Genomic DNA, 20007 nt, shown 5'->3' with positions numbered 1-20007 from the left:
GGGGGGGGGGGGGGGGGGTGGGGGTTTGATGGGTGGGTTGGGGTAAGTATGAATTTTTAATCCAAATGTCTTTATCACACTACATTTTTGTATAAGTATTATTATTATACTATTATTAGTCACAAACACATGCTATACATTAGAATATATAATTATTTTGTAATATACTATAATTCATTATTTATTTTGTAAAATTTATTGAAGATAATATGTTCACCTCAAAAATTGAATTTTTTTCTGAAAGTATTTTTCAACTCTCTATTTTTACAAATATATGATTTTATTATTTTGAGTTTTTTTTTTTTTTTTTTTGCAAGCCAAACTATTGTCTGGAGCAACCTGAATGACCTGACTTATTCATAAACCATTTTAAATGACCCACTTTTAGACCCAAAGCCAATTGGCCCGACTCACCTGATCTACCTATTTTGCCACATCTACCCAGACCTTCTTTTAATACTTGACAAAGACAAAAGGAAAAACAGAGCTAGATGAAGCAGCTCATATACATCTATAACTTCAAAATAAAACAATGTACTAGCAACCCTACCAACCTTTTCTTTATACATTAGTCATACCCTCATGTCTCTTTAATTAGGGGTGTGCAGCCAATCTACCAACACGCCAAAACCGACTTGACCCAACCCAACTTGCCTGGTTAGGTTGGTTTTTTGGGCTTGGTGGGTTGGGTTGGGTTACAAAATTTTTTTTTGATAGCGGGTCGGGTTGGGTTTGGGTCATAAAGTTTCAAACCTGCCCACATATTTAATATATATTTAAAATATATTATATAATTAGTAATTTTTTTTTAATAACCAACTCTTCCTCATATCCTATATAAAAGCTAATATTAATGTATACTAGTTCATATATTAATGTATAACTGAGTTGGAATATTAGTTCATATATTAATGTATATTTTGTTTATCAACTTAGGTGGCAGGTGTGATATATATATTTTTTTGTGCTTAATTTAATAATAATAGTAATAAAAAAAATTGTCCATCCCATGAGTTCAACTTGACCTAACCCAACTCATGTGGGTTGGGTTGGGTTGGGTTGGGTTGAATTTTTTTAACCCACTATGGTGGGTTAGGTCAAAAAATATACTTAACCTGACCATGCACACCCCTATCTTTAATTGATTTCTTTATTAGAACTTCTATCTCTTTCTAGTGTCCAAAACTCCAAATTCAAAGGCACAACCCTATGAGCAAAGCAAAAGGTTTTGGAGTCCAAATACCAGGGTTTTCTCCCAAACTGCTGGCAAAACTACCTATAGTTTTGTACCCAAAATCTTCTCACATTATATAAGATCCCTTCCCTTTCATTAAGCAACATCAAAATTCAAAATTCAAAACCCAAAATCTATTTTTCATCATTCACACTTCCAAATTTCCATTTGTTTCAGTTCCAATTTAGAGCAAGAAAGAAGTATGAGTGCAACATGTAAAGCTTCTTGGATGGCAGCAGCAAGTATTGGTGCAGTTGAGGCCTTGAAAGACCAAGGTGTTTGCAGATGGAACTATCCTCTAAGGTCACTTCACCAGCATGCGAAGAACAATATCAGATCATACTATCAAGCCAAGAAACTCGCAGCTCAGTCTTCCTTGGCTATATCTAGTAAAGTGAACAAGGAGAAGCTAAAGCAAAGTGAAGAGTCTTCGAGAAAAGTCATGTATTTGAGTTGTTGGGGTCCTAACTGATCCCCCTACACTTTTTGTAAATATGTGGCCAAGTTTTGAATGAATGTAAATTGAACCACAATTTCTTATTCTTCTTCTATATTTTCTCTAATCTGCAACATCCAACCAAGTGAAGTATTGATTCTTTCTTTCTTTTAGATTGTGTTTGGTTTGATGGAAAATATTTTTTTGATTGTAAATTAATTTTAGGTCAAACTATTTTTCTAAAAAGAAAATATTTTCAAGTTTTTGTTTCTGTATTTCTTAATTGCGTAGTCAAAATTGTCAAATACTTACTTTATGAGGTGTGGTGTCTTCACCCTCCATGTGTAACCTTTTTAATTTTAATTTTTTTAAATTGGACACTTAGTCTTAAATATTGGTGTTGTAGTTGAGTCATTTTTAGTAATTTGCACCTGAAACAATAGTTTTAGTCTTTTAGACAAGCATTCTCCAAATACTCATTTGACAAAAATACCACATTTTTATGAGTTTAAACAAACACTATATGTGATTTTAAAAATCACTCTTCCAAAATATGCAAACTTTAGCATCATTTTTTTAAATATAAAATGTACTTTTACAAATAGTTAATTCAAATAGACCCAAGGAATGAGATGATTTGATTTGATGCAACCTTTTACTATCACAAAATTAAAGTTGACCTCTAGATTTTATAGTTTATACTAAGTTATTCTTTTCACTAATTTTATTTCCTAGTGAAAGGTTGAACATTATTTTAATAAGGATTAAAAAATTTCAGTTATACTAATGGAATCAATTTGCTTTATAAAAGCGATGCATCTATATGTCTAAGACTTCCCTTAATTACTTACAAAAAAAAAAGAAGCAAAATAAGCCTTAATCAAAGGGTGGCCTCGTAAGATATCCCCTCCTACATTATGGGTGTGCATTGATCATATGGGGATTGGGTTTATGGTACTTTTCAACCGAATCTGAACTTTTTGAGTTTGTAAATCCACAAACCTACACAACATGTAATGATTGGATTAGGTTGTTTCATTTTTTCTTAGACCTAATAAAAAAGAAGAGGGGTTTTCATTCAACTACTAATTTCAAAATACCAAAGAAAATCAAAACTACAAATTTAAACAACCCTAAAATAATTAAAGTAAACAAATAAATTTAATAAGTATATAAATTTTAAATTATTAATGGTATTGGTTGGGTCAATTACTTAGGTTATAAATCTTGCCAACCTAAACTCGAGCTTTAAAAGATTTAATCCCAATTCAACTTTACCCAGCCTTACTGGGCACAATAATTGTCCTAAACTGGAATTGCTAGGGGCTTAAGAACCTCCTTGTAGACACTCCTCTCACTTGGTGAGGGAAAAAGCTCTCGATGTTTTGTTTCTCATGGAGACGAAAAAAACTATGGAAGAGATGAGGAATATACAAGCAGAGCTACACTACGACTCCATGCTAGCAGTTCCATGTGTTTGCAGAGTGGGTGGCCTGTCAATGTTACGGAAAGCACACGTCGACCTACATATCCAAACCTATTCTTTAAACCACATTGATGCTCGAATAATGACAGATACAGCTTCACTATGGAGATTAATTGGTTTTTATGGGAGACTAGAGGAGCATCGCAAATATGAGTCTTAGGAATATTTGAGGCATCTCCATTCTAGAGACACTCTGCCTTGGCTATGTATGGGAGATTACAATGAAATATTATCATCAAATGAAAAACAAGGGAGACACCCACAACCACTACGTCGTATGGATGACTTTTGAAGTGCGCTATTACATTATAGGTTAATCGATCTCGAATTCACTAGAAATATTTTCACTTGGAGGAATGGCAAACCTAGGAATGAGTTCGTTCAGGAGAGGTTGGATCAGACTTGTGCAACTATTGAATGGCGTGACATGTTTCCTCACAGTGAGGTACACCATCTTCAAGCTGCGTAATCTGGTCATGATCCAATCCTACTTACCACTCAGTTAGATTCATAGGTTGGTAGACATAAAAGGAAGCCAAAGTGTTTTGAAGAAAAATGGGCATCACATCCAACTTGTGAAAATGTCATATGTGAGGCATGGAATGATGTGGCTCCCATAGGTAGCCTTATGTACCAGCTATTTGAGAAAATAAAGAGGTGTTGTGTGGTCTTAGTGGGGTGGAGCAAAACTTTGGGCAACTCAAAGATGAAAATTGAAGAGAAGTATCAAGCATTGGAAGCTCTGACTTCAATGAATAGGGCTGAAAATTTGAAGGAGATATGAAAGGTGAGGGATGAAATAAATTCATTATTATTCTAGGATGAATTATTTTGGAGACAAAGGTCCAGGTCTATTTGGCTCCTTGTAGGGGATAAAAACATTAAATATTTCTAGCAAAGAGAAAGCCAATGGTGACGAAAGAATCATATCAATGGTTTCTTGGAGGAGAATGGGAGGTGGTGTACATCTAAACCTAACATTGCTAGGGTGGCCAAATCCTACTTCCAGAATTTGTTCACCATGTCACATCTAACAAATATGGAATCAGTGCTGGAATCGGTAGACAAGGTGGTAACCCCAACTATGAACCACACACTTCTCCAACCATACACCCCAGAGGAGGTTAAAAGGGCATTGTTCATTATACACCCTTCCCAATCTCTTGGACTTGATGGTATGTCCCATTTCTTTTTCCAAAAATACTAGCATATAGTAGGAAGTGATGTTACTAATGTTGTTTTATCCATGTTGCATTCTAGTCATCTCTTGCATAAGATGAACTATACTCACATTGTCCTTATACCAAAGATAAATGAACCTAAATCTGTCTCTAATTATCGACCCATCAGTTTAGGGAATGTTATATCCAGAATTGTGTCTAAAGTTTTAGCCAATCAGTTGAAACTCATTCTGCCATGTGTAATATCGGATTCACAATGTGCTTTTGTTCCTAATCGTTTAATTACAAACAATACCACTGTAGCTTTTGAGGTGTTGCACAGGATGCAGAATAAAAGAACAAGAAAGAAAAGGAAGACGACAATTAAACTGGACATCAGTAAATCATATGACCGGGTGGAATGAGATTTTCTTCAGAAAATCATGCTTAAGTTGGGGTTTGACGGCAGATGGGTTCACTTAGCCATGGAAATTGTTCATATTGCAACGTAGTTAGTGCTCATAAATGGGAAATCACAAGGTTACATCTCCCCTTCCCGCGGGATAAAACAAAGTGATCCCTTCTCTCCATATCTCTTCCTGTTGTGTGCGGAAGGCCTCTATTCTCTTATTAAAAAGGCAGTGGAGAGATAGAACTTGCATGGCATCCTATCATGTACAAATGGAGTTTGTATCTCTCATCTATTATTTACAAATGACAGTTTTACCTTCTACCAAGCCATGGTGAACGAAGGACAACAACTTTTAGAAATCCTTGGAAGATGTGAGGCGGCTTCGAGGCAAGCAATTAATAGACAAAAAGCATCCATCTTTTTTAGCTAGAACACAGGGCAATCAGTTAAAGAGGACATACATGCACTATTTGGGGCTAGATTTATGGAGGATTGTGAAACTTATCTTAGCCTGCCTATGGGTGGGGGAAAATCAAAGGTTAAAACGTTTAAAGGCCTACAAGAGAGGATAACAAAGAGAGTGATGGGCTGGAAGGAAATACTTATCTCTAAAGCAAGACGGGAGATACATATTAAAATGGTTGCCCAAACAATACCTACCTACACCGTGACAATTTTTAAAATCCCAAAAGCCTTATGTGACATGATAAACTCCACACTAGCTAAATATTGGTGGGGCCAAACAAATGATGAGAAGAAAATATGTTGGATCAATTGGAAAAAATTGTGCAACCTGAAAGGAAAAGGTAGGATGGGTTTCAGGGATGTTCAAGCCTTCAACCTAGCATTGTTGGCTAAGCGATGCTGAATTGGGTAACAACCCTTCCTATGTTTGGAGGAGCTTATTGGCAGCTAGGGGTATTATTATTGAAGGATCCAAGTGGAAAGTAGGTGATGGCCGGTCTATTGATGTAATCACACATAAATGGCTCTCCCACAAACCGATTTTCTTGGGGGAACAGCAACCTGGGTTAATGGTGAAGGACTTAATGGAAAGCAATACGATGAAGTGGCATAGGGAGAAGATATTTGATCTCTTTGCACACAGGACACGCATGGAAATTATGTCAATTCCATTGCAACAGAATACAGCAACTCGGGATGTGTTAATTTGGAAGGAGAATAAGTCCCAATATTTCACGGTGAAATCTGCCTATCAGGCAGTGATGAGGATGAAGGAGCTGACACTGATCGAACATTCCACAGCAATCGCTGAGAAGCCACTATAGAGGAATTCCTGAGTTTTCTTTCGGACTAACTAAGCCAGCACACCTCTCGGATTGGCTGGGCTTTAGTACACAAGCATCGGATGAGTCTAGTGTCCTTGTAATAGTTTTTTGCATCCCCTGTTCTATCTATGTTGGAACAGGGTAATACTTTTTGTTTGTATACTGTTTAGTCATATCAATACAATTCCTATCTTTTATCTCAAAAATCTCTACCCATGAAAAATTAACCCAAGTATGGGTTGGATTCGATTAGATGGAAATTTATCGAATTGGTGGGATAAGGTTAAAACTTGAAAGCAAGCCCCTTTAAGCCTTCTTCATAATAAAACAAATAATAGCAACCCCACCTATCATTTCTTTATCCATTAGTCCCACTTGTGTCTTAGTTGGTTCCCTCTCTATTATTTTGTCACTTCTGAGTGACAATATGAGCTAAGCAAATGGTTTTGGAGTCCAAATACCAGGGTTTTCTCCCAAACTGCTGGCAAAATAACCTTAGTTTTGCACTCCATTTCATCTCCCCACTCACTTCACACGTTATATAAGAGCCCATCCTCACATCGTACACCACAAAACACAACCAAAAATCTCTTTTACATCTTCCTAACATCTCAATTCCAATTTGTTTCAGTTCCAATTTAAAGCAAGAAAGAAAAGTATGTGTGCAACAAACAGAGCTTCTTTGATAGTGGCAGCAAGTATTGGTGCGGTGGAGGCCTTGAAAGACCAAGGGATTTGCCGATGGAATTATCCTCTAAGGTCACTTCAACAACATGCCAAGAACAATATCAGATCATACTATCAAGCCAAGAAACTCGCAGTTCAGTCTTCTTCGGCTATATCTAGTAAAGTGAATCATGAGAAGCTGAAGCAGTCTGAAGAGTGTTTGAGAAAAGTCATGTACTTGAGTTGTTGGGGTCCTTAGATCCCGCCTACAGTTCTTGTAAATCTATTGCCAATTTTGAATGATAATATAAATTAGTTCATCCCAAATTGTTCTCTTTCATTCCTACCAATTTCATTTTACTCATGGTTGATTTTGGACACCAGTATGAGTATTTTTAGTATTCATATAAATTTTATTTAGAAATTTAGAATATCAGTTCCTAGAAGATATCTTGTACGTGTTCAAAATGTTTCTTTGAAGTGCAATTTCCTTGCCTGTAACCGTGGGAGAAATGTGTAAGCACGAAACGTTGAAGGGGATTTTGTGAAGCTATGGAAGGATTGTTAAAAGATATTATGAGCCAAGAGGCGGGGCTGTTCCCTCTTGGGTTATAATATTTATTATGATTAATATAATTTAAAAGATAGTTTATAGTTTATAAATTTGACTATATATATATATATATATATTATGATCAATAGTCTTTGAATTTTTTATTTTATTTTATTTTATTTTTTACTTTTTGGTGGAGATATAGCTTGGTCTTTACGAAATATGTTTTTAGCTCTACCAATAGGGCTGTGTATGGGTTAAGTTTGGTTGGGCTTGTAGTACTTTTCAACCCATCCTTGCCACCTTGGGTTGGAAAATCCCCAAACCAGCTCTAACAATCAAAGTTTAAAAACCATCTCAATCCAACCCGTAATGTGATGGAGGAAAACATGGTGAAAAGGAAATATGTTTTAGAAAGCTAAGTTGTTTAGAGAAAAAAAAAATGAATTAACTAGCTCTTCAAGAAACATAGTCTTGAATAATACCTCATCAGTAGATTTCATGGATTCAAATTCAACTAGTTACAATGAAAACAGCCTTGCTTCTTTATAATTACATAAGCAAGCTGTTGAGTTAGTTATAAGAACCCACTATGTGGCTGCCATGTGATTCGGCCAAAGCCTAACTAACTTCTCTAACAAACTAATAGGCTATTGCATTTATCACTAACAATCTATTAGTTAATTAATTTTCTGTTACAAGTAATAAGAGCTATTAAAAGTAAAACTAGAAATTACTTATTATACAACAAAATCTAGTAACATATAGATTTAAAAATGAACTGCATCATAATGATGGATTTGGTTAGGGTGTTTGTGCAATTTTATCAAGCATAATTTAAATTGAGCTTTCATTCAAGTATTTAGACCTAGGTTTACAAATTTACATAGATGGTTGCAATTTACGCAGTTTATATCAAACAACAAAATGAATCAAACAAACAAATTTAATATAGGTTTCAAAATCCTTAAAAAAAAAAAAAAAATTGCTTCAAAAAAATTCTTAAAAAATTAAGCTAACACTTTTAAAATACATATAATTTTCAAACTATTAATAACATGGGTTAGCTGGGTTGGGACACAGGTTGAAAATTTGTCAACTAGAACTCGAACTAACACGAGGTTTTTTTTTTTTTTTTTTTTTTAAAGACCAACTCATGAAAGACCAATTCACTGTATCGGTCGGATTGGATTGAAAAAAATTAGATTCGTCACAATAATTTTCACACCCTTGAGAAAATTTGCCACTGTCCTTACTTTGGACCCACCATGACTCAAAAAGAAATAAGATAAGATATGATTTTTTTTTTGTGTGCATACTATTAGACCCACTGGGGATGCGCATAAAACAAATGCTATCAACCCCACCTATCTTTTCTTTATCCATTTAGTCATAATCACACGTCTATATTTTGGTTTCTTATTAGTTCTCTCTTCTGAATGTCCTCGTATGGGTTAACAAATTTAAATGGTTTTGGAATCCGAACACAGGGGTTTTCTGCCAAACTGTTAGCAAAATGGCCTCTAGTTTTGCATTCCATTTCTTCTCACTTGATAGTTGCCACTATCTTCACACTTTATATATAGGACCCCTTCCTTTCATTGGATACCATCAAAGCCCAAAATCTCTTTTACATCTGTCAAATCCAACTTCCCAATTCCCATTTGTTTCAGTTCCAACTTAAAGTAAGAAAGAACCATGTGTGCATCAAACAGAGCTTCATGGGTAGCGGCAGCAAGCATTGGTGCAGTGGAGGCATTGAAAGACCAAGGAATTTGCCGGTGGAACTATCCTCTAAGGTCACATCAACAGAATGCCAAGAACAATATCAGATCATACTATGAAGCCGTGAAACTCTCAGCTCAGTCTTCTTCGGCTATATCTAGTAAAGTGACAAACGACAAGCTGAAGCAATCTGAAGAGTCTTTGAGAAAAGTGATGTACCTGAGTTGTTGGGGTCCTAACTGATCCCCTACACTTCTTGTAAATATATTGCCAATTTTGAATTAATATAAGTGGTTCATCGTATGTTTTAATACTCTTTTATAATACCCACTTCAAGAAGATTTCATGCCTTTAAAAAGTTTACAATTTCCCTTTCTACTGAGAAAAGAAGGTATAAACAGGAAATGTAGAGAGGGTTTCTGTAGAGCAGTGAATGGGTTTCACAATGACAAGCAGATAGGCATTTCATGATAATTGTCACCTTTTATTTGTGAATGGGTTTCATTGAGTCATCCACAAACGGATCAAGCATATCAAGATTGATCATCACCTTGTTTATCATCGTCTTCTTCAAACCTCCTTACAACTATATATAACTCACAGACATCTTCACATTTTTTATGTTGTACTAGCCTCATCACGCGTGTTTTGTGTGTGTGATGAGAATTTTTTTTAGTGGTCCTATTTTGTAGAAAAAAAAATTGTGTAGGGTTGCATTTTTATATATATAAATTTTATTTTGAAAATTTAATTTATAAGTGAATAAATTAATTTGAAAATTAATAGGAGAGTGATCCTATTTTTTAGATAATATTTTAGTGAGAGTTAGAGTTGCATTTTTACTGGATTGTTCTTTAATTTTGTCTCTACTCAAACATAAGAGTGTAGGGGCATTTTTTGAATAAAAAATGAGGACTTTTTTTTAGTGGTCCTATTTTGTAAAATAAAAAAACTGTGTAGTGTTGCATTTTATATACATAATTTTTATTTTGAAAATCTAAATTATAAGTGAATAAATTAATTTTAAAATTAATAGGAGAGTAGTTTTATTTTTTAGGCAATATTTTAGTGGGAGTTAGAGTTGTATTTTTACCGGATTGTCCTTTAATTTTGTCTCTAATCTAAACATAGGAGTGTAGGGACATTTTTGAACTAAAAAAATGAGAAATCCAAATAGGGAAAGCCTCTTAAATAATAGTTGTGAGGCCTGTTAGTTAAAAAGGTATAGTGATCCTCAGAAGTGGACTCGGGGCCCAATGGCCCAATCTGAGGACACTTAGTTATCCGAGGACAGCCTAAAAAAGTTTTATTCTTACCAAATGGGTAATATAGGAGGAACGAGTAGATATTATATACAGCGGCATAACACACGTCCGAGGACACCAAAGTCCGAGGTGAATGCAACTTTCATGTTAGTGGAGAGACTCCGCCCAGTTGTATCTGAACTGGAAATTGGATATAGCTTAAGGAGGCGTCGGGGAAGATAGCAAATATCTTCTAAGGCCATCACCTTCACATTAAATGCTTTCCAGCTAACAGTCTGGCCGCATTAATGTGGAGGTGATACCTGAACAGTAACTAAGCAGCTTTATCGCCACTGAGCTGAAGGTTCCGATAGGTACTGGATGGGACAGAAAGGAACTCCCAAGATAAGAACTACACGTGTGCGATGGAAACGGGGGGAAAACGGAGTATATAACATAGGAACGAAGGAAATAAAGGGAGGTTCTTCTGGCAGAAAAAAGAAAGAAGGAAGAGAGAGAGACTGACTAAAAAAGAGCCGAGGAGAGTTTTTCTTAGGAATAAACCTAAAGTATCCCTTGTTACTTGAGGAGTAGAACCTTTCCTGTCACACAGTACTAGTTCTTGAACCCATACTCTAAAAATTTATTGTTTGGGCTTGCTGGGCTGAAAACCCATTCATACTCAGGGTCAATCCAAATTGAGTCCCTACAATAGTATAGATTATACTTTTTTTTTTTTAAATTATGTATTGTATTTATACTATTATTACAGAATTATATTGATATTGTACTTTTTCTCAAAAAAAAAATATTGATATTTTACTATAACTAGTTTAATTGGCATGTCCTCCATATTTAAACCCTTTATGGCTTTTGAAGTATTGCATTATTCATTCACTCCATAATATAGTCTGTACACCATACATTCTAGCTTCAAATAGAATTGAATTTTATATTGTAACTAACTGCAAAACCATGCGATACATGAGAATATTATTAATAATCATTCTATGGTACTTATTTTAAAGTAAAAATTTATAAGAAAAATTTGTTAAGAATCATTTTGTGAATAGCCAAAAGGAAATTCCTACCACATAAGAAACTACTATTGCAAAAACAAATAACCAAATATATATAAATATATATATATATATATATATAACATAACGTATTAAATTATTCTAACAAAATAACCAAATATATATAAATATATATATATATATATATAACATAACGTATTAAATTATTCTAACAAAATTTTGTCAAGAAATCATTTAAATCAGACATCAAATATATGACATACCCTCGAAACTTCATAATTAAATAGTGTAGAATAAACATGGTTTTACAAAAACAATGAATTTAAATTGACACAACAAGAACAAGAATAAAGAAAGAAGTAGAAAAATAAAAAGAAGACAAATCTTTGTGTAAATTTTTGTGCGGTTGAATATTACGCTCATACTTTTGGACTCCATGTTATGGTCTGTTGATCTATTCATACACAACATATATATATACATATATATATATGAGTAAGAATGTAACTATTATTTAAATGATTATTGTGACTTATTGATATTAAGTAATGTGGGGCCCGTAGGCCCGATAGCCTCGGCCCATCGGGTATTAGGCCCAAGGCTAACGCCGAGGAGGACTGATCAGCCAAGGCTAAGTTAGACATAGCCTCTTTTGTGACCCACGCCGAGGACCTGTTCGTCCTCGGCATTCTAAGGATAATCTTTGGGAGGGGACAAGCTTAGAGCAAGCTATCACATTCGCACTTAAGGCATTCACCTAACCCCTCTGGCTGCATTAATGGGGATATAACCCCTTACCAGGGCAACATTGGTCAGAGTGAACCACTTGAGTACTGATAAGGCCTCTGATGGGACAGACGGCCAGAAGAGAGGCAAATGGATGATCAACAGATGGAATAAGGAGATAAGCAGATGAAAACTATATAAGAAAAGCAAGTAAAGTAAAAGTGGCGGGGGGGAAAAAAAAGAAAGAGGGAGAACGAAAAGGCCTCCTCGGCCACAGGCCGAGGACCATTCCCCCATTTGTAAAGGAACTCTTAGTACTTATTTTATAAAGAAGGTTCATGTTTGGTGATTGACGGCCAGCGCCTAAACCTTTAACCCACTCTCTATAAATTTATTGTTTGGGCTTGCTGGGCTGAAAACCCATTCATACTCAGGGTCAATCCAAATTGAGTCCCTACAATAGTATAGATTATACTTTTTTTTTTTTAAATTATGTATTGTATTTATACTATTATTACAGAATTATATTGATATTGTACTTTTTCTCAAAAAAAAAATATTGATATTTTACTATAACTAGTTTAATTGGCATGTCCTCCATATTTAAACCCTTTATGGCTTTTGAAGTATTGCATTATTCATTCACTCCATAATATAGTCTGTACACCATACATTCTAGCTTCAAATAGAATTGAATTTTATATTGTAACTAACTGCAAAACCATGCGATACATGAGAATATTATTAATAATCATTCTATGGTACTTATTTTAAAGTAAAAATTTATAAGAAAAATTTGTTAAGAATCATTTTGTGAATAGCCAAAAGGAAATTCCTACCACATAAGAAACTACTATTGCAAAAACAAATAACCAAATATATATAAATATATATATATATATATATAACATAACGTATTAAATAAAATCTTTGTTTTTTTTTTTTTTTTTTTTTCAAATTTTGAAATCCAAGTTGTAAAGGGGGAAAATAAATCTACCACTACTAGAACCTATTAATAGAGAAGACGATAATGTATCAAAACTATTGTATATGTCTTATAATTGTTTGGAATGATGCATCGTAATATGAAGTATACCTTATGCAAATCTTTGTTCTTTTTTTCAACTTTTGAAATTCAGGTGGTAAAGGGGAAAAAAAATATTCAACTACTAGAACATGTTAATGGGGAAGAGGATAATGTATCAAAATTATTGTTGCAAAATATTCTTTTTACTATCAAAATTAGGAATTTTTCGTTGTGTTGAAAACCTATTTATGAATGAAGTTTACTAACATAATAGTATCTTCAACATTCATTCTTCCTATTTGTTCTTCTACACAAACATGACCATCTTTGATTTTTTTTTTTTTAAATTCTTCTTATAGTCATTTTATTAAACACATGGAAACATAGAATTGCAAATATTGGGATTACCTTTAGTATTGAAACAAAGATCAAACCATTTTTCCTTGGCAACAATTTGTTGTAAAAGATACATAAAATAAAAACTTATAATACTCCAATATATAAAATACGCTTGATATACCATATGGTTTTAAGAAATAGAGCGATATCTCCACTCAAGAATGTAGGATTATTGCTCTAAAATGAGTTTTTTTTTTAATTTTTTTTTTTTTTTTGGTGTAGGAGCTAAATCCAAAACCATTCATTTTCTAGTTAAGCGAGACCAGACGTCTTATGGTTTATATATTATTTCTTTGATTTTATTTCTTTGCTTTTATAAAGGTGGTGGTGGCAATTGAGTAGGTATAAAATGGTTGGGTTCAATGAGGAGAGGAAAAGGCAAGAAAGGAGGAGAGAAAGAGTCTGAGGCAATAAAGAGCATAGATGAGAAGTTGAAAACAATGAAGAGAGAGAGAGAGAGGTAAGGGGGGTTATGGAAGCTGAAGTGAAAGTTGTGCAATCATTGAAAGACTAATAAAAAGAGAAAAATAATGTGGTTATTGATATGACTTAATAAAAGCTTAGATATATATTGATTTAGAAAGAGAATATATAATTTGGTGCAACTTGTTTCTATTATGAAATTAGCAGTGTTGCACTGTCTTTTTTTCTTTATAGGGAGAAAAATGGTTTGAATACCCACTCTTCTATTTTTATAACCATCAAATTATCAAAAAAAAAAAAAAAAAAACATTGTCACAAATTAAACTAAACCTCGATTTTATACTTTATATTGCTTATTCTTTGCTTTATCAATTTTTCCTAACATAACATTGAACATTTTTGGGTCAGGATAAAATCCATGAACTCCTTCACATGTGTTTGTACAAGATTGAATCCGATTGATACATCCTCAATAGTCAGTTTTATTCCCTTGGCAATATTAGCTTCTGACATATAGCATCTTCGGTTTTGTGCTTCTGTATATATTCTGCTTGTGCTTATCATCTAGTCACAACCCACTTGTACTTTCAATTTCTTTTTCTTTTCTTTTCTTTTCTTATCTTATAAAACCACAAATTCTCCAAGTTGGCTTGTTTGTTTCTTGGCTAGTCTCTATCTTTCACTCTCTCTGTGGCTAGGTTCAAAGGCATAGCAATTCAGCTGCCACGGTAATTAATGGTTTTGATATTAGAAAACCAGGGGTCCCTTCCAAACTGCTGTTGGTTTTGCCTTTAGGCTTGCACCACATCTCTTTCCGCACATCCCCATCTCTCTCATTATGTAAGAAAGATCTCTTCGACACTTCAACACTATCAAAGCTAAAAATCCCCTCTTTCCCTATAGAAAAAACATTAAAAAGTTCTAACTTCCCATTTCCAATTTGTTCACTTAGTTTCCAATTCAAAGTCAGTAAGAAATATGAGTTCAACAAGCAAAGCTTGGACAGTGGAGGCAATGAAAGACCAAGGGATTTGCAGGTGGGGCAATGCACTAAGGTCACTGCAACAGCATGCCAAGAACAGTGTGGGATCATATTCTCAGGCCAAGAAGCTCTCTACTCCGTCTTCTTCTGCTATATCTAAGAAGTATAAATGTGATAATACGATAGAGTCAGAGGAGTCACTGAGAAAAGTAATGTATTTGAGCTTCTGGGGTCCTAATTGAGGCGCTTCTAATATTGTTTGTAAATATACTGCAATTTTTTTTTTTAAATGATATACATGGCCTTCAACTTATATCTTCTCCTTTATGATGGGAATATGTACAAAATTCCCAAATCTGTAAGATGCAAAAATAGAGAAAAAATATACAAATAATAATAATAATAATAATAATAATTACCCACAAGACAGTACTTATGCAGTTCGACAATTTACCTGAGTTGCAGGGATTTCACTCAAAAAAACCCTAATATTGTTACAGTGTTCTACTAAAAGTAGTTTTTGAAATCTATCAAAATGATCTTGGACATTTTTTCGAACTGAGGTCAATTCTGCCAGAAAGTGCAAAGACTAAGGAGAATGTGGCATTAGTACAACTACAATGCAAGAAGTAAATACCAACACCCTAATCACAACAAGCAAGCTAAAGAACTAAGAAAGTGAAAGCAGAAATTCCTAATTACATTTGATTGCATTAAAAGTAGTAGAACAAAATCAGAAAACACAATAAAACCACAAAGACAACCTTCAACTATTGCTGAAAATTAGGCTAGACAAGGCTTTCTACACATTTGTGTCTGCATAAAACATCTCCTGAATGCCACCCACCTCAAAATTCTTGCACGTCCCATCCTTATTCCTTAGGATTACATAGAACCAGCTCCTTCCAATTTGTTTCCATCAAAATCTTGGAATTCTGCCACATAGTCACAAACACACCAGCCTGACCACATAACATAGCACGGATCTTCGACTAAAATCTTAGTCCACTACTCTCCCACTCCGTACTCCTCCATTACCCAAAAGTTCGACGCCTTGTACCCTCCACAAGATCCATCGAACAAAGATGGTTTCAGGAATGGGCATGCTGTCCCTAAATGTGTCAGTTTCTAAATCTATAGCACCAATGACAAACTCACCTCCACCACAAAGCTTGAATATCCATTGAACAGCTTCATTGAGAGGTATCCCTTAGCAGACTGAAGACCTCGCAACCTCAGATGTTATTAAGTTTTGAATTTAAATTCTCCTAACACTTTTCAATTGATAATATAATTACTTTACTTAATCTTTCTTATAACATAGTCAATCTTAAATAATATTTTATCAAATAAAGAAGACCAAGGTAAGCAACATGCATGAACAAAAATTAAATCCCCTAATACTTTTAAATTGTGTTAAACTTGATGAGACCAATCTCAATGCTGGTGATGCTAGGACTAATGCTAGTGCTGTGGAAGATAAGTCCAAGATTGATACCAGTGCAGTGAAAGGCAAGACCACGATCTCAAAGGCAGAGCATGAGGTAATGGACATGAGCTACTTAATGGAGCCAATAGAAGCCATACCTTACCATGACTTGTTTATACACAGTTATGAGGAATTGCTGCCACGTGGCTTAGGGAGATAAGGCTGTGATATAAATTCTTGTAATCATAGGCAGTTGTAGTATAAGTTTGTAACCACTTTTCCCTTCAAAAGTGGAGATTAGTCTTTTATTCATTATTTTGTATCAGATAGCCTTTTCTATATATAGAGCTAGGCGATTGTACTTATTCATTCTAGAAAGCTGTATTGCTTAGTCTTCTTCAATAAAACAGAGTTTTTTTTTCAGAGAGAGCTTTCGCCTTTTTTTACAAATTGATAATATGACGAATTTACTTAAGCTTTTTTATAACATAGTCAATCTTAAATAAGATTTTATCAAATGAAGAACAGCAAGGTGAGCAACATGCTAAAAAAAAAGTTTGATTTCTTCAAGAATTAAGAGGGAGAGAAAACTGTGTCTTTTCTTGTGGCTTGATTTTTTTTTTTTTTTTTTAATTATAGAAATAGTCACTTTCTTTCTCTTGGCAAAGTTGGATTTCAGGTAATGAACTTTGAATTTCGATAACGAATTTGATTGAAAAACTATTTATTTTGATTTTGCTTTCCTTGCTGGCGAAGGTGCTGCTCTTGCTTCAGCTATCAATGGATCAGTGCATTCTAATAATTCAGTGTGGTCTCTACCCACCACAGCTAGGCTGGCCTTGTCTTTTCAATTGCTGCATCAAATTCAACTTCACATACAGGTGAGGAAGGGGATTCCAGCTGTAAATATGCTTACTTTCTTGGGCTATGTATTCCCATGCTTCTAGGGGTTCCTGTAAACACAATTAATTTGGTCCACAATTTTTATACGGTCAGGCATTTTATGCGATTCCATCAAACTGTTCGTGTTCATCCAAGTTACATCACATGCAAGGCTTTGTTTACAGGGCAAAATCCATTGAGAAGTAGCTCTTTAGTGTTCAAAAATCGATCTCCATACCCAAGAAGCTGAGTTCCATATATTGCTTTCCATATAGATTTACCCCGCAAGTATTTCGCATAGAGAAATTTCACCCAAAGTTTTTTCTTCTTGTACAAGAACACTCCATCCTAATTTAGTAAGCAAGGCTATGTTTACATCTTTCATTCTTTGAAGGCCAAGTTCACCTGTACTTCTTGTTTGGTAAATGGTATCCCATGCCTTACAGAGATATAATATATTGTCCTGTTGCTATCCCTTTTTCCCAACCAAAATTCTCTAAGGAGTGCATCTATCTTTGAACAAACTCTTTTTGGATACCCCAGGGAGGACATAAAGTATACACCTGCAGCTATAGATTTGATTAGGCATGTTCAGGGGACTTGTGAGAGTAGACTTTGCCTCCGTCCTCATAAGTCATACCTCTTTCCACACATTGCCATATCTCCCTCATTACATAAGAAAGAGCTATTTGACAATTCAACACCTTCAAAGCTATTCTCTTTCAGGCTTCTAAGTTCTAACTTATCATTTCCAATTTATGCAATTAGTAATTCAAAGTCGGGAAGAAATATGAGTTCAACAAGCAGAGATTGGACAGTGGCAGCAAGTTTTGGAGCAGTGGAGGCAATGAAAAACCAAGGGATTTGCAGGGTGGAGCAATACACTAAGGTCACTGTAACAACGTCCCAAGGAGAGTTTCAGATCATATTCTCAGGCCAAGAGGCTCTCTGCTCCATCTTCTTCTGCTATTTATAAAATGTGATAATACGAAAATGTCCGAGGAATCGCTAAGAAAAGTTATGCATTTGAGCTGCTGGGGTCCTAATTGAACTACTAAAAGTATTTGTAAATATACAGAATTTTTTTTTAAACGATATTCATGATCTACAACATATTTCTTCCAGTATTTGAACCCAAAAGTTTTGAAAGTCTATTGAAATATAATGAGAACGTGGAATTAGTACAATTACAATGTAAGAAGTAACCACATGTCACCAACACCTCCAAATCAGAAGAAGCAAGCTGAAGTACTCTAAGAATCAGCAGAAATACTTAATAGCATTCAAAATCAGAAAACACAATAAAACAAACATAGACCACCTTCAAACTATTGCAGAAAATTTGGGCGAGACAAGGCTTTCCACATATGTATCTGCATAAAACGAAAACGGAGTGCCAACTACCTCAAAATTCTTGCACGTACCATCTTTGGGATTGCACAGAACCAGCTCGTTCTGGTTCTGGTTGTCGTTCCTATCGATTGTCATCAAAATCTTGGATTCTTTCCACAAACACAACGGCTTCACCACATAACACGGGTCCACGACCAAAATCCTAGTCCACGACTTTTCCACACCGTACTCCTTCATGACCCAAATATCTCGACGCCTTAGGCCAAAGTCAAGATCCATCAAACAAAGGCACCCTTTCAAAAACCCAGTGCTGAAACCCGACACAGAATTTGCCGGTACCGGCATTTCTCGAAACGTCTCGGTTTCTAAATCAAAGGCGGCGATGACGCACTCATATCCGCCGCGAAGCTTGAATACCCAGTGGAGAGCGCCGTTGAGATGAGTCCCATATGGAAGTGGGCCCTCCCATACCTCAGTCGTCGGCTTCTCGTAGTGAAAGCCCTCGACCAATTTCCACGCGACGGTTTTCAGCGAAAACACAGCCACGAGTGGCGCGTTTACGGCCTTGACGAGCTTGTAATCGTCGATAGAGGGAGCGTAACCGAACCCATATGCCAAAATATTGTGATCGAACTCGTAAGGAGTCGGGGCATCGGGTATTCGGGCAGACTCGTGGGTAGCCGGGTTGAAAACGAAGAAGGTATCGGGTTGAAGATTAAGGCAGAGGAGGCCGTTGCAAGAACTGATAATTGCAATCGGGTAAAATTGATCGTCGTTTTGGTCGAGAGGGAAATTATCGAGAGCAACAGCGACGACATCGTTTTCGTAAGAGGTTTCGTGGTCGACGGAGTAGAGGGAATCGGCGGAGGCTAAGATGAGTCGCTTGAATTGGGCGCGGTGGAGGTGGGTTTTGACGAAATCGGGATGAGAGATGAGAGTGCGCCATGGCTTGGAGACGCACTTGAATCGGCAGAGAGACTTGACCGGCAGTCGCGACAGTATGTCTACGATAAGTTCACGCGGCAGGTTCGACATTCCTTCCCTTTTCTTCAGTTGCAGAGTCGCGAGCATAAAATAAAAGATTATTCATAAAATAAAAGAAGGGAAATTTTAAAGGAAGGGAAAGGAAATGGAAGGCAACTTTTTTTTTTTTTTTTTTTTTTTAAGAACTCTTGAAAATATAATATATCGGCAATTTATATTCAATAAAAAAACTGGGTGGAGTTGTAATCTTAGTCTATAATACTACAATCAAGTTTGTTTCGAAACTTTATCCAAAGTTTAATTATGTTGGCTCTAAAAAAATTTAAGTGGTCACCAATTTTTTTTAAGGATAAAAAATTCATGAATTTTTTAAATTTTATATATATTAATTTTTTTTTCCAAATTAGAATGTTCATGTAACCACTCTGGACACAATGTAAAGCAAAAGCTGCCATTCTTTTAATAGACGGAAATATATTTGTATTTTTTTATTGATATATTCAAATTTATTTTAATTAAATTTTGTATAATTTAAATTGTTATAAAACTTATGTATT

General features: G+C 35.0%; 4 protein-coding genes and 1 pseudogene across 4 annotated transcripts; 4 read left to right on the top strand and 1 right to left on the bottom strand.

Moving 5' to 3' along the window:
• Positions 1 to 1392: 1392 nt before the first annotated feature.
• On the top strand, positions 1393 to 1706 carry LOC111990501 (uncharacterized). Its single transcript, XM_024022275.2, has one exon. The coding sequence runs from the start codon at positions 1437 to 1439 to the stop codon at positions 1704 to 1706; it is 270 nt and encodes an 89-aa protein (XP_023878043.1). The 5' UTR covers positions 1393 to 1436.
• Positions 1707 to 6425: 4719 nt separating this feature from the next.
• On the top strand, positions 6426 to 7010 carry LOC111990507 (uncharacterized). Its single transcript, XM_024022279.2, has one exon. The coding sequence runs from the start codon at positions 6676 to 6678 to the stop codon at positions 6940 to 6942; it is 267 nt and encodes an 88-aa protein (XP_023878047.1). The 5' UTR covers positions 6426 to 6675; the 3' UTR covers positions 6943 to 7010.
• A 1649-nt stretch (positions 7011 to 8659) lies between these two features.
• Positions 8660 to 9264, top strand: LOC111990499 (uncharacterized). Its single transcript, XM_024022273.2, has one exon. The coding sequence runs from the start codon at positions 8935 to 8937 to the stop codon at positions 9202 to 9204; it is 270 nt and encodes an 89-aa protein (XP_023878041.1). The 5' UTR covers positions 8660 to 8934; the 3' UTR covers positions 9205 to 9264.
• An 8213-nt stretch (positions 9265 to 17477) lies between these two features.
• On the top strand, positions 17478 to 18163 carry LOC136068850 (uncharacterized; annotated as a pseudogene).
• A 77-nt stretch (positions 18164 to 18240) lies between these two features.
• On the bottom strand, positions 18241 to 19592 carry LOC111990506 (F-box/kelch-repeat protein At3g06240). The gene has a single exon (XM_024022278.2). The coding sequence runs from the start codon at positions 19535 to 19537 to the stop codon at positions 18437 to 18439; it is 1101 nt and encodes a 366-aa protein (XP_023878046.1). The 5' UTR covers positions 19538 to 19592; the 3' UTR covers positions 18241 to 18436.
• Positions 19593 to 20007: the final 415 nt, after the last annotated feature.

This window comes from Quercus suber, unplaced genomic scaffold (assembly GCF_002906115.3).
Source record: "Quercus suber isolate HL8 unplaced genomic scaffold, Cork oak 2.0 scaffold_137, whole genome shotgun sequence".
NCBI lineage: Eukaryota > Viridiplantae > Streptophyta > Magnoliopsida > Fagales > Fagaceae > Quercus > Quercus suber.
Note: the sequence above shows the minus strand (reverse complement) of the source record. Positions and strands in the feature narration are given on the sequence as shown.